General features: G+C 38.1%; 1 protein-coding gene across 5 annotated transcripts in view; it reads right to left on the bottom strand.

Moving 5' to 3' along the window:
• nfic (nuclear factor I/C) overlaps nucleotides 1–22,233 on the bottom strand; it is a 479,978-nt gene that overhangs the window by 437,969 nt on the left and 19,776 nt on the right. For 3 of the 5 annotated variants that reach the window (XM_043721116.1, XM_043721113.1, XM_043721117.1), the window contains exons 1-2: nucleotides 21,625–21,720; nucleotides 4,827–5,358 (exon numbers count right to left, since the gene is read on the bottom strand). In XM_043721116.1, the coding sequence (XP_043577051.1) occupies nucleotides 4,827–5,358; nucleotides 21,625–21,705 (613 nt within the window). In that variant the 5' untranslated portion in view covers nucleotides 21,706–21,720. Of the gene's footprint in view, nucleotides 1–4,826; nucleotides 5,359–21,624; nucleotides 21,721–22,233 lie in introns of those variants that run through there. The other 2 variants (XM_043721115.1, XM_043721114.1) reach the window with 1 other exon arrangement.

Raw genomic sequence — 22,233 nt, 5'->3', positions numbered from 1 at the left:
GAACTGGTAGATTTGTTCCCAGATCTTTCATCACCATGCAAGGTAATATCATCAGTGAGCCTCCGAGGAAGCATTAAAGCATTAGTGTTCTGATCCGCTTGCTATTTATCTGTCTTGGCCTTTTGTGGTGGGTGATATCACTTCCAGTTCTGCTTCTGCAAGGTTGGTAAATGGGGTCCAAATCAAGATGTTTATTAATGGAGTTGCAGTTTGAATACCAAGCCTCTAGGAATTCCCATGTGTGTCTTTGTTTAGCCTGTCCCAGGATGGATGTATTGTCTCAGTCGAACTGGTATCCCTCTTCATCTGTGTGTATAGATACCAGTGATATCTGGTCATGTCCTTTGGTGGGTAGTTGTTGTTCATGTACCCTGGTGGCTAGTTTCCTGCCTGTCTGTCCAATGTAATGTTTGTTGCAGTCCTTGCTGGGTTTTTTGTATATGTTTATTGGTATGGGGTCTTTAAATTTAAGGGAACATCATATACAAAATACTCTGCAAAGACTGAAACAAACACTACATTGGACACTACAGGAAACTAGCCACTGGGATACATAAGCACCAACTAGCCACCAAAAGATATGACCAACTATCACTAGTATCCATACACACAGACAAAGAGGGACACCAGTTCGACTGAGACAACACATCCATCCTGGGACAGGCTAAACAAAAGGAATTCCTACAGATCTGGCATTCAAACCGGAACTCCATTAACAAACATATTGATTTGGACCCCATTTACCAACCTCTCAGAAACAAAACTGGAAACGATATCACCCAACACAACAAACTGAGACAGATAAATAGCAAGCGGGTCAGAACACGAACACTTCATCAGATGTTCACTGATGATGTTACCAGTTTGGTGACAAAATGAGAACAAATCTACCAGTTCAGTGAGCAAATTTACAACCTGATCCACCACCTCAGCCACAAATTTTCTCCAAAATCGCAAATAACTGATGTTTTTGAAACATAAATACTGTCGTGGCATTAAAGGTTTTTCAAAGATATATATTTTACTTGTAAGTTTTTTAGAAAACTGTGGCTCAAATCAAGCTGTGTATCATTTGTTAACATTTTGCTTATTTCCTTCCTACCTCTGTGTAGCATATGGTATAAAGCATGCCAATAACAAGACTCACTACCTTGTTTTGAACATATCAATTTAAACTCTGAATGACATCCCTTAGCGTCAATTTAATTGATTTTTGTTTTCTTGAAACTAATCTACAAACAAATACAACAACAAGATTTCTGGCTGGGGTTGTTATCCTTAATGGACACTTAAGATTCAGGTTGAATAATGTATTGATCTTAATATATTTGAAAATGCAAGTTCTGGTACTTTGACAGTATCATAAATTCTGCAGCCATCATAATTTGATCTGATGCAACAGCAGTGGTAGCAGTGTGAAAAAAATGGCTGAGTTACAGAAGACGTGATGAGTATAGAACAGCTTGTGTCAATCATTCATTAGTGGGCATAAAGAAGGCCTGTCTATACAGGTCAGCATGATGAAAAACTAGAAAATGTTTAACATAAATGACTAATCCAAACTAAGCCTAACACTGATGTGTATCTTTTAGTTAGTTTACTCATCGTTTCACAGTAAAACTGAAATAGAGGGCGGTAAAAAAACTGTCCAAGGAAAGACTTCTGATTTTCATTTAGATAAAGATGCTGAGGGCAGGATGCTCAGTAACAGAGCACCTAACACTTTAACTCTACTGCTCTTCTTGTGGCTTTGCACACTGCAAATCGGTCACTAATTTTGAGCATGAAGCCAGAGGACTGTCGATAAAGACATTCTGAAACCTTTGACGAAACACCAGTAAAGTTGCACAATGACAGCTAAAGCATATTGATGGTGAAGTGCTGTCAGTGGCAATCCGTTGAAGGGAAACTCCAGCAATGTTATTAAAATATATATTGATTGATTGCCACTTACTAGCCAATGTTACAATATCAATACAATGGTACTGAAAGGAGAAAATGTTGCTGACCTTGCTTTAAAATCAAATATTTTCCAAAATGCCACAGAAATTGGTGAAATATATCAGCATTTCTACTGTACCCTGTATGTGCTGAAGGGACTAAGAGAACTGATTTCCTGAAACACGGTGTAGGAGTACAGACTCCTCTTTGATCCAGCTCAATGACATCATCACTATTGAAATGACATGTTAATCACACACCAAGAACTAACCTCTTCAATTATGAAGACTTAAAAATAGATCAATTCTCCTTGTAGAGTTTGCTTTGCGCTGTTTTAAATTCAAGGTAACAGAAATTAGTAATAAGATTTTGCAAAACAACTTTTGGATTCCAGGAGCTTCCCCAATTATGATTCACAGTTGGTGTATTATGCAAATTATCATTCAAAATGGTTTCTAGTTTCTGCTCCTATAAAGTTTTGTCATAACAATTGTTTTTAATATTAATTCACCCATAAGTGTTATGTTCAGAAATGAGCAGTGGTTTAGTGGTCACATCCCTGCCACTGGAAACATTGGGTTTGTGCCCAATTCCAGACAGCATTAGCAAATGGAGATGAGAGTTTTGATTGCTGAATACCGAACTGACATTCTGAGCAATGGGACTGAAGCATCGACTCCCCTTCCCGACTCCAGCAGGCGGGAGACCAATGCTTCAGCCTCTAAATACATGGCGGACCCCTCGTGAGTACTTGTGACAGAAAGGGCATGGAGTCACAGTATTCTCATCATAACACAAGCTGTTTCCTCCATCAAGTTATCTACATCTTGTCAAAGGGTTTCATTACAGAAATATCCCAGAGTCTGATCTGCTGGATTCAAAAACAGTGGATTCAATAGACTACCATGTGCCATTAGGTGTTTAAAAGATGAAAGGAAATAATACTTCTGTCATTTCCTGGACCATTACAATGCCTTCCCATTTTAAAATGTCTCCATCTCCTTTCTTTTTTTATCCAAACTGATAAAAAATGGATTGGCCTGAGTACACATGCCCTCTGCCCATCGCTGTAATAATACCTTTTGCATCTTGTCAATCTACAAATCTCTTTTTAAAAAAGTGGAGTGTTATTTAGCCCTTATAACAGATACTTAAACTACTATTTTAGACCTCTAAAATTTTCACACACGAATAAATAATTACTTAAAATGTAAAATTATCAAGGTTATACAGCATATGTTACAACTATAACAAATTATGCCAAGCGTCTTATAAAAGAATAAACTATCTTGCTACTGAATTGCAAAACTCATTCACCTATACTGAGGTCCATTTATAATCAACATGTGTATTTTTTTGTTACATTGTTGTCTACTGTTTATGGATCTTTAAACAATCCAGGAGCAAATACAGACAAATCCTTGCACAAGATAGGCTGAGGGAACAGCCTGTTGCGAGTAAATGACCTGAAATGTGAGCCATTGCTAGTGAGACTTGCGAATTTCTACTGGTGCCACACCTCAACTTAAAAATTCTTTAAGAACAATTGATAATACTTTTTAATCCCTTACAATATGAAATCACAGTATCCATTTTCTTTCCAATGAAGAGGCGTAAAATAATACTGTGCTGGGATAGGCACAGGAATATTACGATCTTTCCTATTTTATATGGTGATCCAGCACAGAATTCCTGCACTGCAATCTGAGTAAGAATACTCTTATTCAAGTCTTGCTAGACTTAGTGTCCTCAGTATTGCTATAGAAAATATATTGGATTAGCAGTATGATAGCAACAGTGATGATTTTGATTAGTCCAAAAGCATATGCAAGCAAGGAGGTGTCCTTTCCAACTCAGATCAGAATGGAAAGTAACCTCGCAGTGTAAATGGGGCTTTTGATAAGCTCATACATGAACAAAATGAATATTGTCTCTTTAACCTCTGAACTAGAAATGTACTTCACTTGCAGAACTGAGAAGCTTTTATTTACATCCAGTTAAGTCAGTCCCGCAGGAATCGAGGGGGCTGATTGCACAGGAACATGAAGTTCCAGGAAAGCAAATCTTAACTTACACATTAAGAAAATCAAACTTTATGTTTCAATACTAGATAAAGCCATTAAAATCATCATGCTGTGAATTATCGCTGTCAATATTAGAAAATTTAATAAATCTCAATGTCTACTATGGTAGACATTGACCAACTATTTTAAATCAATTAACACTTTGGCTAAAATAGTGAAGAGATACATGCTAACCTGTATATTACATTTTAGTTTACTTATATCAGTAAAACTTTTATATTAGAGTGGGTTCCCTTAATTATGTAGCACATATGGTTTCATAGAGCATTTGTAATCTAGTAGACTATTTTGACAGCGTACCTAGTTGAATGACTGTATAATTCTTCAAGTTATAAGAATCTGTTAAGTATGATCTTCATTTGTTCTCATAATATTGTTTGTTAATCAGATTTTGAAAAAATTACTCAAACAACTTCGACAGATTGAAGTAATATTGCTGAGCTTGGATTAAAATAGTTTTAATTAACTGACTTGTAGAATTGAAAATGTAATACCCAAGATAATATTTTGTTATTAAAATTAAGCATTTCTCCATCAGGCTCTTCACAGATTCAGATAATGTGCTTCCAGATGAATGACTCTCACTAAAACTTGGCAATGTATCCTTGTCAGTTTCACTTTGCCTGTTATTTATGCAGGGCCTTTGCAGTCCCACAGGCTGAGAACAATATCATGTTGGTAATCAGCTTTTTGAAAAAGCATAACTTTTACAGAAAGAAACATTGCAAACCATTCACAGGTACAGTGGTGCTATGGAGGGTAAAAGGCACAAGTTAAACAGGTGACCATGATGTCACTTACCTCTTTCTTGCACAAAGTATGCCAAGTATAAATCAAGTTCCTTAACTGAAACACTTATGTGATGGGGCTGCACACACAGCATGGGGTTATTACACTGTTGGGACTTCACCAGACGTTCTCCATCAGTACTTTCCAAAGGTATCCCTTTAAACAGGATCACCATCACTAGATCCAACCTCCAAACTTTATCTGCTTGCCGTAAACAATCGATGCGTCTTATTTTGCCTTTCTGGTCCGGATTGGAGAGAACACAACATGGAGGCTTCTTCCCTGTGATGGTCAGCACGAAATCCTCACGATACTCAGGACGGATGTCCTTGCGCAGTTTGGCAAGCAGTCTCGATGCCCACTTCTGTTTTACCTCTGCTTTCTCACTCAGTAACTCATCTTTCACTGCTCTCTCTTCGTCCTTTGTCATCCGCTTTTCATGCTTCTTAAAGTACTTTCGTTTCCGGGCTTGTAGGTTGAACCACGTGTAAGCAAACGCACGGACATGTGGAAGAAGCGCCTCGATGAATGGATGAAATTCATCCTGATAAGAGATAACACAGTATCAGAAGTAGTGATTAATACGTCTGGGCATCTTTCTCATATTTTATGAACTTACATTATAATAATAATAATAATGTTCCCAGGTCTCCCAGATATTTGTCAGTTATAACAGCAATAGGCTGTTACACGTTACACATATTTTACAAGTATATTTTCAGGCAATATATCAATTTTAAGTAAGAGACTTTCTGACCCACTCTTTTGTAATGATTCCAGTTATAAAGACATCTTGTTTTCTTATTAATCAAATCTTTAGCCAACTTTACATCTGAATGTAAAAGCAATATGTAGGATGAACTTTAATCAGCTTTGATCTCTTTCAGAAATAGAAATTCTAATTTATAGGGACATCTGACCATTTTCCTAATGTTTGGTTTCTATCACTTTCAAAATTGTTGATTAATAGAATAGATAGAACACACCAGATTTGGAAATACATTCCCAGCCAAACATCCACATTCTCCTGCACCACTGTAACAGCGCGTGTTCCATTTACAAAAATTCATCAACACTTTTTCAACATCTTCGAAACCCATGAACTCTACCATGTAGAAGGACAAGGGCAGTAGAAATGTGGGAACACTACCATTTACACATTCCTCTCCAAGCCACACGCCATCCTAACTTGGAAATATATCATTGTTCCTTCACTGTCACTGGGTCAAATTCCTGGAACTGCCGCACCAACAGCAAATGGATTGCAGTAGTTCATTAGGCAGCAGATCACCACCACTTTTGCGAGGACAGTTATGGTTGAGAATTAAACAATGTCACAGCCAGCAAGGCCTACATTCCCTGAATGAATTTTCAAAAACTGCTGACTCTGCAGTCCTCTAATCATAAAAGAATCTTACCTATAAAATAAAAGTCTTGTTACTTAAGACACAGACTGTAAATGCATATTAAAGATACAGATATTTCATTAGTATGATTCAGTTATATGTTTAACAGGTTGAATGATCTGGAGTGATGCAAATAAACGACCATCTTCACGCTGTGTTTTAATAAGATAGTACAGTTTGGTGCATATGCGGATAACTAAGCACTGTGCAGTTTTTCAGTATTAGTGAAAGGGGAAGTCGGACAACTCGGGAAGAATTTAACATAGGCAAGGGAGTTTTGACCTCTGACTTCAGAGCCAACAAGAGCTCTGTACGTCACATTTGCCACGTTAATTGTTAATTGCTCTTAACTGAGCAGCAGAGGATCTGTTCAAGATGTAAAAATCCCTGGAGACAGACAGCCCCTTCGATGAGAGATTCCGACCAATCGTATGCCAACAGCTCTTCATTGCTTTGCAGCAACATTTGAGGGCAATAGTTGCTACCTGTAATAAACAGGATCACTGCAGGAGCAAGGTAAAGGTGGATCATAACAGGAGGGGAAAGCAAGAAGGAGATGAAAACATGGCGAGATGGGGAAGGCGACGCATGAGGATTAACAGCATGGGTTACCCTGCCTTTCTGATGCCAGGTTTCTCAAACAGAAATTAAGTGCCCCTTGATTGTGAAAATCTACTGTATCCTCACTCCCCCAACCACCATTCTCCCCCAAAGCAGGCTAGCAACTTCAAAAGAATTTGCTTTACAGGCATCCACACAGTGGCTCACCCACCCGAATTGCAATTATGTTGTTAAGTGGACAGTGATTGTTAATTTAAGGGCATCATTGGGCAGTGGGGCAGGAAGCATGCCCATGAGCCTTCCCACTCCAGGTCTAACTGGGGCAGAGGCAGGAAAGTAGTAGGGGCCACACACTCTCCCAAATGTATTCCCAGCACCTGACTTGCCATAGGAAATGGAATTAAATTCTGCCTTAGTACTTTGAAAAAGACTAAAATTGACTGAGAAGTTTAAAACTGATATGCAATGAATTTCTTGGTCACTGAGAGGCCAAAGGTGTCATGTCAACACTTATTCAAACCACTTCTTAAAATGCAATGCACCATCAGCCCTGTGCGATGACTTCTCAACTAAACTACAGTATTTCCCAGCATACAAAAATCTGAGAGTAATGTTACTCATAATGAACAAAAAACAGAAGTTCTACAGATGTATATATTTTCAGAATTCAGATGGCAGTGAAGATATGGTCCTATTGCATTACCCAACTGTAACCTTTTAGACAGTTAACATCCATGATAACCTTTTTTAAGGTCTTTGGACCTAGATTGCTGAATGCATGGCCACCAACAGTGGGGGAGATGAAGGAATGGAGTTACACCAAGTCTCTAGAGCAATACAGGTTTCTGGAGAGTTGTACAATTGAAGGAGTTTACAAACTTGCCAAAGGACTGGGGAACTATTGAAGAAAGACTGCGAGGCATAATTCAACAATGTATAGAGATATGTACAATTTTAGTCAATCCAAACTACACCCACATCACAAGGATACTAGATTATCTATGAAAACACACAAAAAAACCTGCTTTATATAATTATTCTCTTGACTATCAAACCTCTCAAACCAATTTACTGCCAATTAGGCAACTCTGGATATTGTCATTGTCAGAATGTCAGAAACATATGCCATTCACCCTTTTTAATTCTCAATTAGAAAATTCCTTTGGCCAATGTTTAAACACTGGCTATATTTGTTGATGATAGAATGTAAATTATAGTAAAATCCAATCTTTTACACAGCATTTTATGCTCCAAACAGTTCTGGATTATGCATTTTTTGTCAATAACAACGACCAGATTTACAAATTATGATCAACACTTAAAGGTACACTATTGATATAAAATAGGGGCACTGTAACAGACTTATCGTTTCTCATATTAATAGCTTAAATATTGTGCCTTCATGGCAGTAGTTAAATGTAATAATATTAATTATATAATAAAGGGGAAAATGTAAGACTCTGCTTCTGAATGTATGTAGCATTCAAAAACAAAATAAATGAACCAATACCACAAACAGAAATTAATAATACAATTTGGCCAGGATGGAGGTCTACATAATTATATAGATTTGGTCCTGAATATTGAAGGGTAGGGATGTGTAGGAAGGACAGAAAGCTAGGAAAAGGTAACACTGTGGTTATGTTAATTAATTATGCTATTGGTACAATAGAGAAAGGTGATGCAAGTTCAGGAAATCAGGACATAGAAGTAGATTGGGTGGGGTTGAGACACGATAAAGGCAAGAAGTAATTTGCAGAAGTGGTGTTAGGGCCACCAAAAAGTAGCATGTGGCTGGATGGAGTAACTGAAGAAATAATGGGAAATAAAAACATTAAGTGCTGGAGAAACTCAGCAGGTCCAACAGCATCTGTAGCGAGAGCAACAGGTCTGAAGAGGAGCCATACTGGTCGTGAAACATTAACTCTGTTTCTCTACCGACAGATACTACCATTATTCAAAAAGGGACGCAGACAAAAAGCTGAAAACTAGAGTCCATTTAACATCTGCTGTAGGGAAGCATTTGAAAGCTTTTTTTAAACACTTTATTGGAGGGCATTTAGAGAATCAACATGATTTTGTGAAGTAATATATGATGTGGATAAAAGAGAACCAGTGGATGTACCCCACTGAGATTTCCAGAAGGCATTCCATAAAGTGCCATTTCAAAGGTCATATCAGAAAATAAGAGTTCATGATACAAGGGGAAACATATTGACATGGATAAAACATTAGTTAACTAATGGGAAAGGGGAAAGAATGGGAAAGAATGGGAAAATTCTTTGGAACTCGTTTCACCCAAAAAGTGGTGGAAGCAGAGTATTTAAATTTTTTTAAGATAGAAGTAGATAGATTCTTGATAAGCAAATGGATGAACGATAATCATTGATTGGCAAAGTTGTGAAGAAGTCAGCTCTGTCATGATCTTACTGCATGGCTGAGGAGGCCTAAAAGATCAAGTGGCCTACTCTTGCTTCTAACTCACGTGTTCATAATGAAGATGCAGCTAAACTGTTCGTTAGAGTCAATGAGAAACATGTTTCATAACATGAAAGTGGAAATAAAACTGACAATTTGGCTCTGTGATCTGAACCTAGTTTCCACTAAAGCAGGGGTCAGAAACTACCTCGAAAAGATTATTTCACACAGCCTCTGCTGTAAACCATGCAAAGGTAGATTTTGAGAAGTATGCACTACAAATGCATTTTTCAATCTTTTGATATTTTGAATCAATGGTACTTTGGTCCATTCTCTTCTCGTATTAAAAATGAGTAATCTGAGGAGCAGGACTATTTAGGTTTACACACACTAAGCTCCAATTTTGATGAGTTCATAACAAAGGGCAGGAAGCAAATGTAAAATGGGACCACAGCCTTGACAGTTGCATTCCAGAGCTACTATTCTGATCAGCAGCAATACTATAATCTTGACCTAAATAATCACAAAAATGCTGTTGCTGCTGCTGTTTCTTTCCTAACCTTTCACAATGTGAGCCAGCCAAAATTACAGCATGGAATTTCCCTGATTTTCAGTGCCACAGATCGAAATCCAATACTCACAGGAGCTGGTGCTTGAAGAAGTTCAGCATCTGTGCCAGCTCGATTTCAAAATTCTAAGGCAATTTCAGAATGCTGAGTTCACAGTGAGTCCACGCAACAATGTATGTCACATTTACTGTGGTGCGGATTTCTACTGTGTCCTCCTGAGTGCATTAATGTCATTGCCCCTTTCATGTACAAAATATACATTTAGCATCTTGCAAAATAACACTGATATCAAAAGCTCTACACAATTGGATTGCATCTTACAGCTACCATGGCTTAACTGTTTCCTGTGAAGGCTGAAAATACATATCTATATCTGTTAGAATTGTGATCATAGGTGAAGAAATCAAAACTGCATTCAGCCCTCATGGTGGTGAACACAGAATATAAGATCAACAAAGGAATTTTTCCCAACTGAATAGCAGACCAAACCCACATTCTCTTTGAGGCTATCTTTCTCTCAAGGATATTAGTTTGGTGATCCGCTTCCTTGTTTTGAAACTACAATGTTGTTGGATCTTTTTATTTTAATCCACATTGTTTTCAGCTCCTTCCCATTACAACAGGAGTTGGAGTTGGGGAGTGGCGTTCTGTCCTCCTTTGTTTCCAATTACTCCCATCAAGCTGACCTCAATTACAAGGTGCACTACAAAGACTGAGTGTGGAAATTGCCACCTCACACCAACTCCTCTAAATCTCTTTCGGACAGCTCGGAATTCAATACCAATACAGAAGAATGACTGCCAGTCAGTCACTGTCATCATATAACTATCATACAATTAAACGGACCTTTAGTAAGTGTTTTCCACCTAAACTGGTTACAGTTAAATGTATTAATGATGGGATGATTATCAAACAGGACACCAATAAAAGCAGGATGGGTTCTCCATGAAAAAAGTCTAAGAGTCTATTTCAGTGTAACCATGTACTGAATATACAGTATATAAATACATGCACATTCCTATATTCGTATCTTGTTGAACAGCAGTGAGGCCTCTCTACACTGTAGCCACAATTATCAGCACAGTGTGGGTGGAGCTTCAGTACATAAAACTGCATTGTCAACTTGTAATCTGCTGATTTGAGCTCTTCCCACAGAACAGCAACCATAGTCAAAGATAATGTTTCTCAGCATTCCTGGTGTCATTCCTTTGTTTAAATTGGATGGCAAGTTTCCCAACCTGAAAGTTTAACATTGTCCTAAAGTTTACCCAGGATCTAATTGTTTTCACACGCCGTCATGGTTAATTACAGAGCAGTAATGAATGAGGAGCAATGCTGTCATGATGAGTTTGTACAGGTCTCACTAAAAATAGAATCTGATACAACAAAAAAAGTCATTTGGGCAATAGAAAGATAGAGTCTTATAATCAGACTCACACCAAACATCTGAGCTAATTATAGTCTGTGGAGGTCTGTAGAATTGTCCAGGCAGATAGACTGTTCCCACCCACATGCGCTCCAATAACAGATTAAAAAAAGAAGCTTGCCACTCAGTTTCTTAATGGATCATTTATTCAACTATCAATACATAATTTAGTAAAGTACTGAAGATTGCTTATTCTCAAGCATTTCTAGTACTATACGAAACACAATCGCTGGAGAGGAGGTAGTGTAGTGGTAATATCACTGGGATAGTAATCCTGAATCCTAAGCCAATGCTCTGGGGACATGAATTTGAATTGCAACATGGCAGATAGTAAAATGTACATTCAATAAAATCTGGAAATAAAGAAGCTGGCCTAATGGTGATCCTGTTACTATTGTTGACTATCATAAAAACCCATCTAGTTCACTCATGTCATTTAGGGCAGGAAATCTACCATTCTTTATCTGGTCTGGACTATATATAATGACAGCAGACTCACAACAATATATTTGACTCAACTGCCTCTGATGTGCCTAAAAAGCCACTCAGTTGTATCAAACTGCTACAAAATACAAATGAAAGAAATAAACTGGTTAGCTCATCTGACACTGACTTAAGCACTGAAATAGATAATGACACACACACAAGCCTGTTAACCCTGTAATGTCTTCCTTACCAACATCTGGAGAGTGTTTCCAAAATTGGGAGAGCAGTTATACAAACACATCAAGCAACAGCATGACACTTATTATACATTACACACAATGTAGCAAACCATTACAATCAGCATCCCTGGGTATACCATATCCCGCCAGGAACACAGCATCTGAGGTGACAATACAGTGGTTTACACTCAGGAAGACGCTGCCCAGGGAGTCCTCAACATTGACTCTGGACCACGTGACATCAGGTCAAACATAGGCAAGGAAACCTCCAGCTGATTACCACCATACCCCCCACACCTAAGATGATGAATCAGCATTCCTCCAAGCAGAACACAACTTGGATCAGGGTGGAGACAGTATGTACTCTGAGTAAGAAACATCAATATCTGTCACCAAGAATGGCTCAGTGCACCACTAATGACTGACCTGGCTCATCCTAAAGGACACAGCTCCTAGATTGAGTTTGCTGCCAGAATTAAAAGAGTGGAGGGGAAAAAAGAACTGCTTGACTTTGCTTTTACCAATCTATGATAGATGTTTCCATCTGGGGTACCATGGTAAGAATGACTACTGCACAGTCTTTGTGAAAACAAAGTCCTATCTTCCCAGTCAGGGTAGCCTTCTTCATTTGGTTATCTCTGTGTTAAATGGGCCAGACTGCAAACAGATCTAGGAACTCAAAACTGGGCATCCAGAAGATGCTGTAGGCCATCAACAACCACAGAATTGTATTCAATCACAATCTGTGACTACACAGCCTCACATATCCCTCACTGTACCATTACCATCAAGCTGAGAGATCAACTGTGTTATTCCTGATGAAGGGCTTTTGCCCGAAACGTCAATTTGGCCTGTCCTCGGATACTGCCTGAACTGCTGTGCTCTTCCAGCACCACTAATCCAGAATCTGGTTTCCAGCATCTGCAGTCATTGTTTTTACCTCTGTGTTATGGACCAGGCCAGATTCCCTCAAAACATTTTAAAAAGCCAGCCCAGACCCTAACTTTTCTACTTGATGTAAGCATGTGTACAGTGGATATTCCAGGAGTGATGCAGCTGGCCCATCCACTCAGTTTTAAACAAAACTGAATTCATTTACAGACTACTGAATGAAACATGAACAAAAGAAAACTGAATTTAGAATAACTTAACCTATCTGAAAACCCAAATGACTCTATTGCAAATTTATGATGCTGTTCCAAATGCTTGCAACATCCCCATAAACACCCTGTTGGCAAAGAAAAGATAAATTCAAACACAGATTGTTACAGGAGAGCTGTCAGAGAGAGAGAGAGAGAGAGAGAGAGAAGATCCCAGGTTAGACTTGACCAGAAGGTGCTTACAAAACAGCTTGCTAAAACCAAACCAAACCCTGAATTGGGAGAACTGGCCGCTCCCCTTTCATTGTACAAGTGTTTTAAAAAAAACACTTAAAAGCTTTTTCCATATTGGAACCTCTGCCTTTATGACCCCTCTGAAAAAACGGACAACATAACCTTGTTAAAGGAGCAGCATGATCACAGTTGGCTCAATCTCAATGATGAGTGCGGGGGTGGGGGGATTCCATGCACAGCACTAGGCATACCTACAAATGAAATGTCCACCTAATGAAGCTACAAGACAGGAATACTTGTATGCAGAAAGGGCTAAGCAATTCCATAACCAACAGGTCAGATCTAAACTCTTGATGACTTACCACATCCAATCATGAATGGTGGTCGACAATTATACAAGAGGTAGAGGCTCCACAAATAACACAAAAGACAAGGCTGAAGCATTTGCAGCATCTTCAACTAAGGGTGCAAAGTGGATGCTTGATTTCCTCTTGAGATCCTCAGCATCAAAGATGCTAGTTTTCAACCAATTTTATTTACTCCACCTGAGAGCAAATAACAGCAGAAAGCAATAGACACTGCAAAGGATGTGGGCCCTGATAATATTCTAGCAATAGTACGGTTTACTTGATTCCAGAACTAGCCATGTCCCAAGCCAAGTCGGTACGGCCACAACACTGACATCTACCTGACAATGTAGAAAACAGCAAGAACTGTTACAATCATCACATCGGACAAACAGGCAGAAAACTAGCCACTAGAATATATGAACATCAACTAGCCACAAAACGACATGACCCACTCTCATTAGTATCCTTATATACGGATGAGAAAGGACATCACGTTGACTGGGAGAACATATCCATCCTAGGACAAGTTAAACAGAGACCCACACAAGAATTCCTAGAAGCACAGCATTCCAACTGGAACTCTATCAACAAACAGATCGACTTGGATCCCACTTACCATCCCCTGAGAAAAAGAACAGGAAATGACATCACCAAACCAAGGTAACTCAAACATATAAATAGAAAGGAGGCTACACCACTAGTGCTTCATTCGGAGGCTCACTGAAGATGTTACTTAGTATGGTGACGAAACATCTGTAAACAAGCAAACCTACATTCAGAACCTCAACCTGACCTACAAACCTTCTCAAAACTCGCTAGTGTAGAAAATTGCCCAGGTATGTCTTGTGTGCAAAAACCAGGACAAATCCAACCTAGCCAACTATCATCCTAACAGCCTGCTCATAATCACCAGCAAAGTAAATGAAACAGTCAGTCAGTCAGTGACAATGCTATCGAGTGGTACATCTAAAGGAATAACTTGATCATCGATGTTCAGTTTGGGTTCCACCAGAGCCACTCAGCTCCTGACTTCATTGCAGCATTGGTTTGAACATGGAGAAAAGAGCTGAATTTGAAGTGTGTGCCCAGAGTGACTGAACTTGATAGCAAGGCAGCATTTAATATAGTAATGGAATCAAGATGCCTGAACAAAACTAGAGTCAATGGGAATCCGCAGAAAAAACTCATCACTGATCGGAGTCATTGCTGGCACAAAGGGAGACGTCAGTAGCTGTTGGATGTCAGTCATCTCAACTCTAGGACACCTCTGCAAGTGTTCCTCAGAGTACTGTCCTGGGCCCAATCATCATCAGCTGCTTCATCATGACTTTCCCTCCAACATAAAGTCAGAAGTAGAATCAAGATTAGAGTGGTACTGGAAATGCACAGCAGGTCAGGCAGCATCCAAGGAGCAGGAAAATCGATGAAGGACTCCTGCTTGAAACACTGATTTTCCTGCTCCTTGGATGCTGCCTGACCTGCTGTGCATTTCCAGTACCACTCTAATCTTGATTCTAATCTCCAGCATCTGCAGTCCTCACTTTCGCCTAACATCCAGGTTTGGGCAGGCAAGTGGTGAGTAACATGGAACCTACTTAACTGCCAGATAATGACCATCTCCAATAAAAGACCATCTATATATTGTCCCTTGACATTCATACCATCATTGAATTTCCCATTAGCAATGTTCTGGAGGTTACCCTTGACCAGAAACTGAACTAGACTAGCCACATAAATACATTGGTTACAAGAGGAAGGCAGAAGCTTGGAATCCTGTTGCAAATAGTTCACCTTCTGACTCCTCATAGCCTGTCCATCATGGCAGGAGTGTGTCAGGAGTGTGATGGAATGCTCTCCACTTGCTTGAATGAGTGCATCTCAACAACATTTAAGAAACTTGATACGCCACTTCCACACCAATGCTCAGTAGCAACAGTACGTACTATTTAAAAGATGCATTGCAGAAATTCATAAAAACTCTTTATCCCAAATCTACAATCACTAATAGCTCAAAGAACAAGGGCAGAATTCCCAAGGTATGTGGAAACACCACCGAGTTCCCCTCCAATCAACTTACCATCCTGACTTGCAATTATATTACTGTTACTGGGTCAAAACTCTCCCCAACAACATTGTGGTTACCTACACCAAATGGACTGCAGCCATCTTGTATAATGGGAGGCCAAGCCAAGTACAGCCATTAGGTGATAAGGGCAGAGATAATCGTAGCAGAGTTCACAGTTGTAAGTTATTCACTATTTTTAATCAGGTATTCCCTTATTACATGATACTATGATTTTACTTATAGGTAATTGGCAAAACGTGGGCAAATTTGAGAAGTAAAGTTGGTTGGAGACAGTCCAAGAAGTTGGCATAAAAAAGTGGCATTAAAGGACCAATGCTGATAAGAGGGCCAAAGTACAGTGCAACAAGTTTACATATGCAGTTTTCATTACTGCGGACACAGGAATTTATAATTGAGGAAAACATTGGCACAAAAATATGATAAAAATCTAACAGGAAGTAACATTTTGTAGACGGGAAGTATACACAGATGCAAGATTATGAATATATTGAAACTATGCAAATCACATTGTAGAATTTGTCACTGCAAGAGAATTAAATATCAATGAATAAACTAAATCTTACAGTACCAATACATTGGCGTTTACTTTGTAACTTGGAAAAACTGTTACCTACAATGCGGAACTCCTACCATATGATTTATTAAACATTTGCACTGAATTGCTTTCTTTTAAAAAAGGAAATTTGGTAAAGGTAATAAAGGCTGTCAAGTTGAATTCCTGCAGATGCCAAGACAGTCAATGACTGTCCGTGAAGAAATCTCTTAACACTAAAACCACTATGCAGCGCAACATTAAAACACCTTCTGAAGTTTCTTGCATCTAGAAGGTTTTGAGAAGAATGGCTACTCCAATTCTTGGAATTCTATAAGGCATGAGTATAGAAGCATTTTCTGCTTTCCTATCTCTTGTCACTTTGACATAACACTTCAGCTGATAAATATTTTATCAGTGCTGTTAATTTTTGAACCATTACTGTGTCTGGTAAAATAATTGACCGAGGCTTATGCTCAGCTGATGCAATGCTATTTCAGCCTAACTGGACCTTGCACTATGAATAAATAATTGAAATGAATAAAGAAACTTCCCTACTTTAAAAAATATAATATATTGAAAAATAATTGCCTTGTTATGTTTTTTGACTCCTTTCCTGATCTCACATTGTCTTCAGTTCAGAAATTGTTCTTCCGGTACTGCTATGAAAAGATCTGTAAAATGTTTTCTAATAACTATCTTGATGTTTGTTTTTTCTCTTGAAGAAAACAGGCAGCATGCGGCAAAGAACCCCTGAATAATATCTGCACACAGGTTGTCCAAAGATGTTAAGTCAAAGTATTACAGATAGCCACCGCAGTAGTATGGTTTCTTTATTTTCCACAAAGAACAAGGCAGCTGCAATTTGGAACGGATAAATGTAAGTATTTGTTACTAAGTATTTCGAGTGATGTAGTACTTAGCTCATGGTTTTAAAAAAATCTACAGTGGAGTAAAATCATTGCAGGACAATGGAACAGGAGGAAACTCGTGGGTGAACTTTGAAAATTGAACACTTATGCATTTATCTTTTCTACTAGACAAATAGTTCTCATTCCAGCTGGATAACAAGGACCCAGCGAGTACTGCAGAATTGTTAGCAACATTGAAGACTGAGGATATATCAACAACTCACTAAGAATTTAAACAACTGTTAATGAAGTGAAGATTCCTGGATAGCAATAGTTGCTTCTTGGAGGTTATAAGCAATAATTTAATCATACACTAAAACTTAAACATAAAAGTTATCAAATCTCCCTGCACCCAATATTAATCCCTCTCAAATGCTTCAGATCAGTCCAGCTGAAAGAACTGAAGAAAAAGCACATGATCTAAATGGTCAGAGGTTGCAGAGCTCTGAAATGCAGAGAGATATGAATGCCATAATGCATGAATTGCAGAAGGTTAGTATCCGGGTACAGCAAGTAATTGAGACAGTTAACAGAATGTTATATTTTGTTGTGAGGAAATTAAATATAAGAGTAGTTAGGTCATGCATCAGTTATATAAGGCATTCATAAGATTTATCTGAATACGGTGTACAGTACAGGTAACTGTACTTACGGAAGAATGTTAATGCATTGGAAGGAGTTCACAGAATGCTTCCAAAACTAATACCTGGAATGAGCGGATTGCCTTATTAGAAAAGGCCCTGGAATTTCCAAGAGTCAGAGGTGACTTAATTGAAACACGCAAGATCCTGAGGGATCTTGACTGGGTGGAAGTAGAAAAGATGTTTCCTCTTGTGGGAGAATCTAGAACTAGGAGTCATAGTTTAAAAACAAAAGGTTTTCCCATTTGAAACAGAGACATGGATTTTACTTTTATCTCAGCGGGTTGTAAATCTTTAGAATTACCTTCCTCAAAAAGCAGTAGATGTAAAATCTTTAAATATTTTAAGGCAGTGGAAGCTAATTATTGATTCCCAAGGGGACTGAAGATTATCGCGTGATGTGCATAAATGTAAAGGTGAGGTTAAAATTAGATCAGCCATGATCTTACTGAATGGAGGTAAAAGCTCAAAGGACTGAATGGCCCACTCTTGCTCCTGGTTTGTACATTTGTAACGCTGTAAAAAAAATCCTAAGAAAGTATCACATTCTTTCTGAGCTTCAGAGAAAGTTTCCTTACCCTTCTACAGTTCCTTACAACTTGGTTGCTTCAATGTCACAGGAGCTTTGTTATAATGGAAAGAGACTTTGAGAGCTAAATCTCTCTTAATCCCAACTCCATCCAATAATTTTACAACTCCATTAAATTCCTCAACAGCCCAAAGTAGCTAATGAATCCTAAAACATGTTTAGGGATCATGGTTGGCACAAAGTATGCCACTAAGACCTGACACGTGACAAGATCTGAACAGAAAAAGCTCAAAATGTACCAAGCTCAGGAAAAGAAAATATATTCCCACCCTGCTGCGTGAAGTCTGCAATCTTTTAATATTAAGAATGTACTTTCATGCCTCTGCCCTGGTCTTGCTTTCACACTACCCATTTTCCTCTTTTGTCTCGTCCCAGTTAGCAATTTGCCAGGTGCCTTTTACACTAAATATTATTAAAAGACACTGGGTATTCATACTCATAAATCTTTGATTAACTCACTTATTCTCAAACTGAAAACAATGGACCATTACAGTACTCTGAATATGTTTCGCCCAGCAGTGCACAATTTCTTTACGCCTGAATCTGTAAAATTGATCAAATGTTAAACTAACAATGAGAAAAATCTTGTTTTCTTATTTTACTCTGAATTAACATTATTAGGGCTATCCAAAACTCTCCAAGTCAAAGTAAACTCTTCTTCATGTTAACAATCTATATTTTAATGTGGCTTGTTTGTTGCCTTAATTACAACATGGAGAGAGAGTGGATGGTGCCATACTTGCTGAGTTTCTCCATCATTTTCTCTTCTTCTTTTAGATTTTCAGCTAATCCATACTACTTTGCTTTTTACTATTTGATTTTTATTAGCCTCTGTCCCATTGAATTTTGCATTTCTATCAATGCATTTATCACTATTTTACTGCCAGAACACACAAAGAACTCAAGGATATTATGCTTTCTAGTAAATCCCTATTGTTAGTATATATGGTTAAAGTCATTTGGCAACCATAATCTCTGTGAATGACAGTATGAATACTAGATCAGCAACAGAGACTTTTGTACGTTCCATCCTGCTCAGACAAAAAAAAAATGTGTGGCATGTAAGGAAAATCAAATAAGAGAAGTAACAAAGCATACATATATATATTCCGCACAGAAACATACCTTTTGTTCCACTGAATTGCTAATATTGTACAAAGAAAGGAGCGCCACAGTTTGGAAACATATCAGTGGAGTTACTTGTGGATAATCCAAGAGTTAGGAAAAGAAATAGTATTTATGAGAGGTATGGGACAGTGTTGAAGGTGATAGCCTGCTGAAGTATGGAAAACCCCTCAGACTCAAATACTTGGTGGGAGTCTGCGCAACATAATCTTGACATCAAACAAACACCAACAGAGTGAAATCCGTGGCCTACAGGCCAGAAACTTCCACCTTCAATTCAGATAGTGTGGGCAAAATCCCATTCTCTCACTAATATTTCTCTGTCTCTCTCCACGCTACTCTCCAATGGAATGAAAGCTATTTTTGGTTCAATCACTAATTATATTACGACTGCATGCCAGGATTCAGATCATAGTTACATGTGATATCATCAGGAAACTCAGTAAAGTCTTAGGTGTCATTACTTCAAAATAATGGCGAGAACTTCAAGATAATTCCAATATTCAAAAGTGGAACATTACATGCATCTAACGCATAATTGCAATTACAGCCCAACATGCAAACTGGGGAAATGCTTGAGACCATTCTACAAAGTTCTAGAAATGATTGTGTAAATAAAAAAAAGGTATCATTTGGAGCTATCAACATGGATTTGCCAACAGTAGATGACGCCCTACAAATTTACGCCACTTTTTTGATAACATTGAATGAGGGTAACCCAGTATTTTACCTGGATTTCAAAAAGAGGTATTTCTCAAGATTCATTATGTGAGGTTAGAGAAAGCCCATAACCAATAAATTGCTTAAAACAGACTAAGGCTGATTAGGAAACAAGAATGAAAAATAATTGCAGAACTCCCCCCAACTCTTATTGTTTAACATATTTTTGAATGAACCAGAATGGGGTTTCTGTAACTATGACAAGGTCTCCTCTAGTACAGGCAGGAAAACTGTTTTTATTATATCAGAATGGGTTACATTAATATGATACAAACCAATTTGAGATTATTTCTGGTATATGGCACACAAATTTGATTGCCCTACCTCAAAGATGTTGACACACTAGAAAAGGTTCAAAGAACAGTGACAAGAATGATCTTAAGAGCATTAAGTTATAAGAAATGCAGATATGGTTCTATTGAACTTTGCAGGAAAGTAAGATCAAACAATGGATGTTGCAGATAAAATGGGAGCAAACATATATTGAACAACAAACACAAGACTGAGAGAGAAATGCAAAATCTCCAAGAAGTTGCTGATTCAGGATCATGCAGTACCTACAAAAAAATCTGGCTTCCATCACTTTGTCTCATATATGTCCTAATAAACCTCTGTAAAAAGAACACCCACTGCCACCCTTCATTCTTCTGGTGATGTTCTTAAATTTGTGGCCTCGGGTTTCTGACTCACCTTAGAAATATTTAACCACATTGATGGATTTTTTTTCCAGGGAATTTCTGAGAGGAACAAAATGTCCCAGAAGCAGGGGATTAATAGGTGATGCTGAAGGAAGAATAGTTAGAACAGATGGAATAGTTAGATGTGGCGTTTAGATGAGAAGGCTACAGTGCTCTGATGAGATTTAAAAATAAACATTGTGTGTGTTTATTCAAAAAACATCTTTTAAACACAATTTCTACCCATAATTTTGCAGAACTTTGGCAAACAGTGGAAAGTGCTGCACTGTTGTAACAAATGTAGCAGTCTAGTGGCAAAGAAGCAGTTGGCAGCCATTTTTCTTGGCTGTAGACTTTTACATTTCTGTTGCTGAATGTGACCCATATTATACACTGGGTACTTTTCTTAGCAGTGGAATAGATCCATGAATAAATACACAGAACCACTATAAGAACAGCTCTGTTCACCAAATTAGGAACCATAACCAGTTACAGCATGGCATCAGCTGAGCTCACTGAACAAGTCACTGACTTCTCTTTTGGTGAGACCATAATGTGGAGAGATATAACAGGAAGGAGGGAAATGAAGGAAGGTAATATTGCTGTGATCACAACTCCAGCAGTGTTTATATCAGCTTGGAGCCAACAGCATAAACGTTATTCATCTCATGTGTCTAATTCAAAAACATGCTTAATTTTTTAAAATTCAAAATGTATGTCAAAGGAACACGTAAGAAAGAGCAGTTGTTTACATTATAGGAAATCCCACTCACGATGCCAAGCTCATCACCCACTCATACCTGTGGTGGCTGTGGGTTGTGAGGTTTGATCTCACTCAGTGGAGTAGTTCTCATAAACCGCTGCTCATTATTAAATTGCATGAAGTTTTTTTTCTTGCTAATGACAGAGTAAACACATTGAAAGGAGATATAATTAAAATGCAGAAATGATTTGAAGTGAAATGAAATTACATTTTAACCATACCTGGATAGTGAAGACAGTAGTGATCAAACATGCATAATTATGAGAAATGTGCAAAGAATGTACTGGCAAATTCTGATCCTGATCTTTTTAGCAGCGGTGAGAATTTCTTAACAATTCCACAGAAGAAGACTGTTAAAACAAACTGACCTGCTTCATTAAAATGCGAGGCTTGTAACATTAGGCAAACAATTAAAGAATGATGAATAGGATAACATATTCTAGAATCAATTAAACTGAAGCAAAATCAGGTTGGAATTAATTTTTCTCTGCTCAGAAGCAACAGCTTTTATAGCTCTATTTTAAGCTAAGAATTAATTGTTTCTCACATACAAAAATACCTGATACTCCTTTCTACAGTACCTGAATCCCGATTATTCAGATTAAGTTCCATATAAAATTGCCAAAATCAGAGCTACTTTGTAAAC

Source organism: Chiloscyllium plagiosum, chromosome 31 (genome assembly GCF_004010195.1).
Source record: "Chiloscyllium plagiosum isolate BGI_BamShark_2017 chromosome 31, ASM401019v2, whole genome shotgun sequence".
NCBI classification, from domain to species: domain Eukaryota; kingdom Metazoa; phylum Chordata; class Chondrichthyes; order Orectolobiformes; family Hemiscylliidae; genus Chiloscyllium; species Chiloscyllium plagiosum.
Note: the sequence above shows the minus strand (reverse complement) of the source record. Positions and strands in the feature narration are given on the sequence as shown.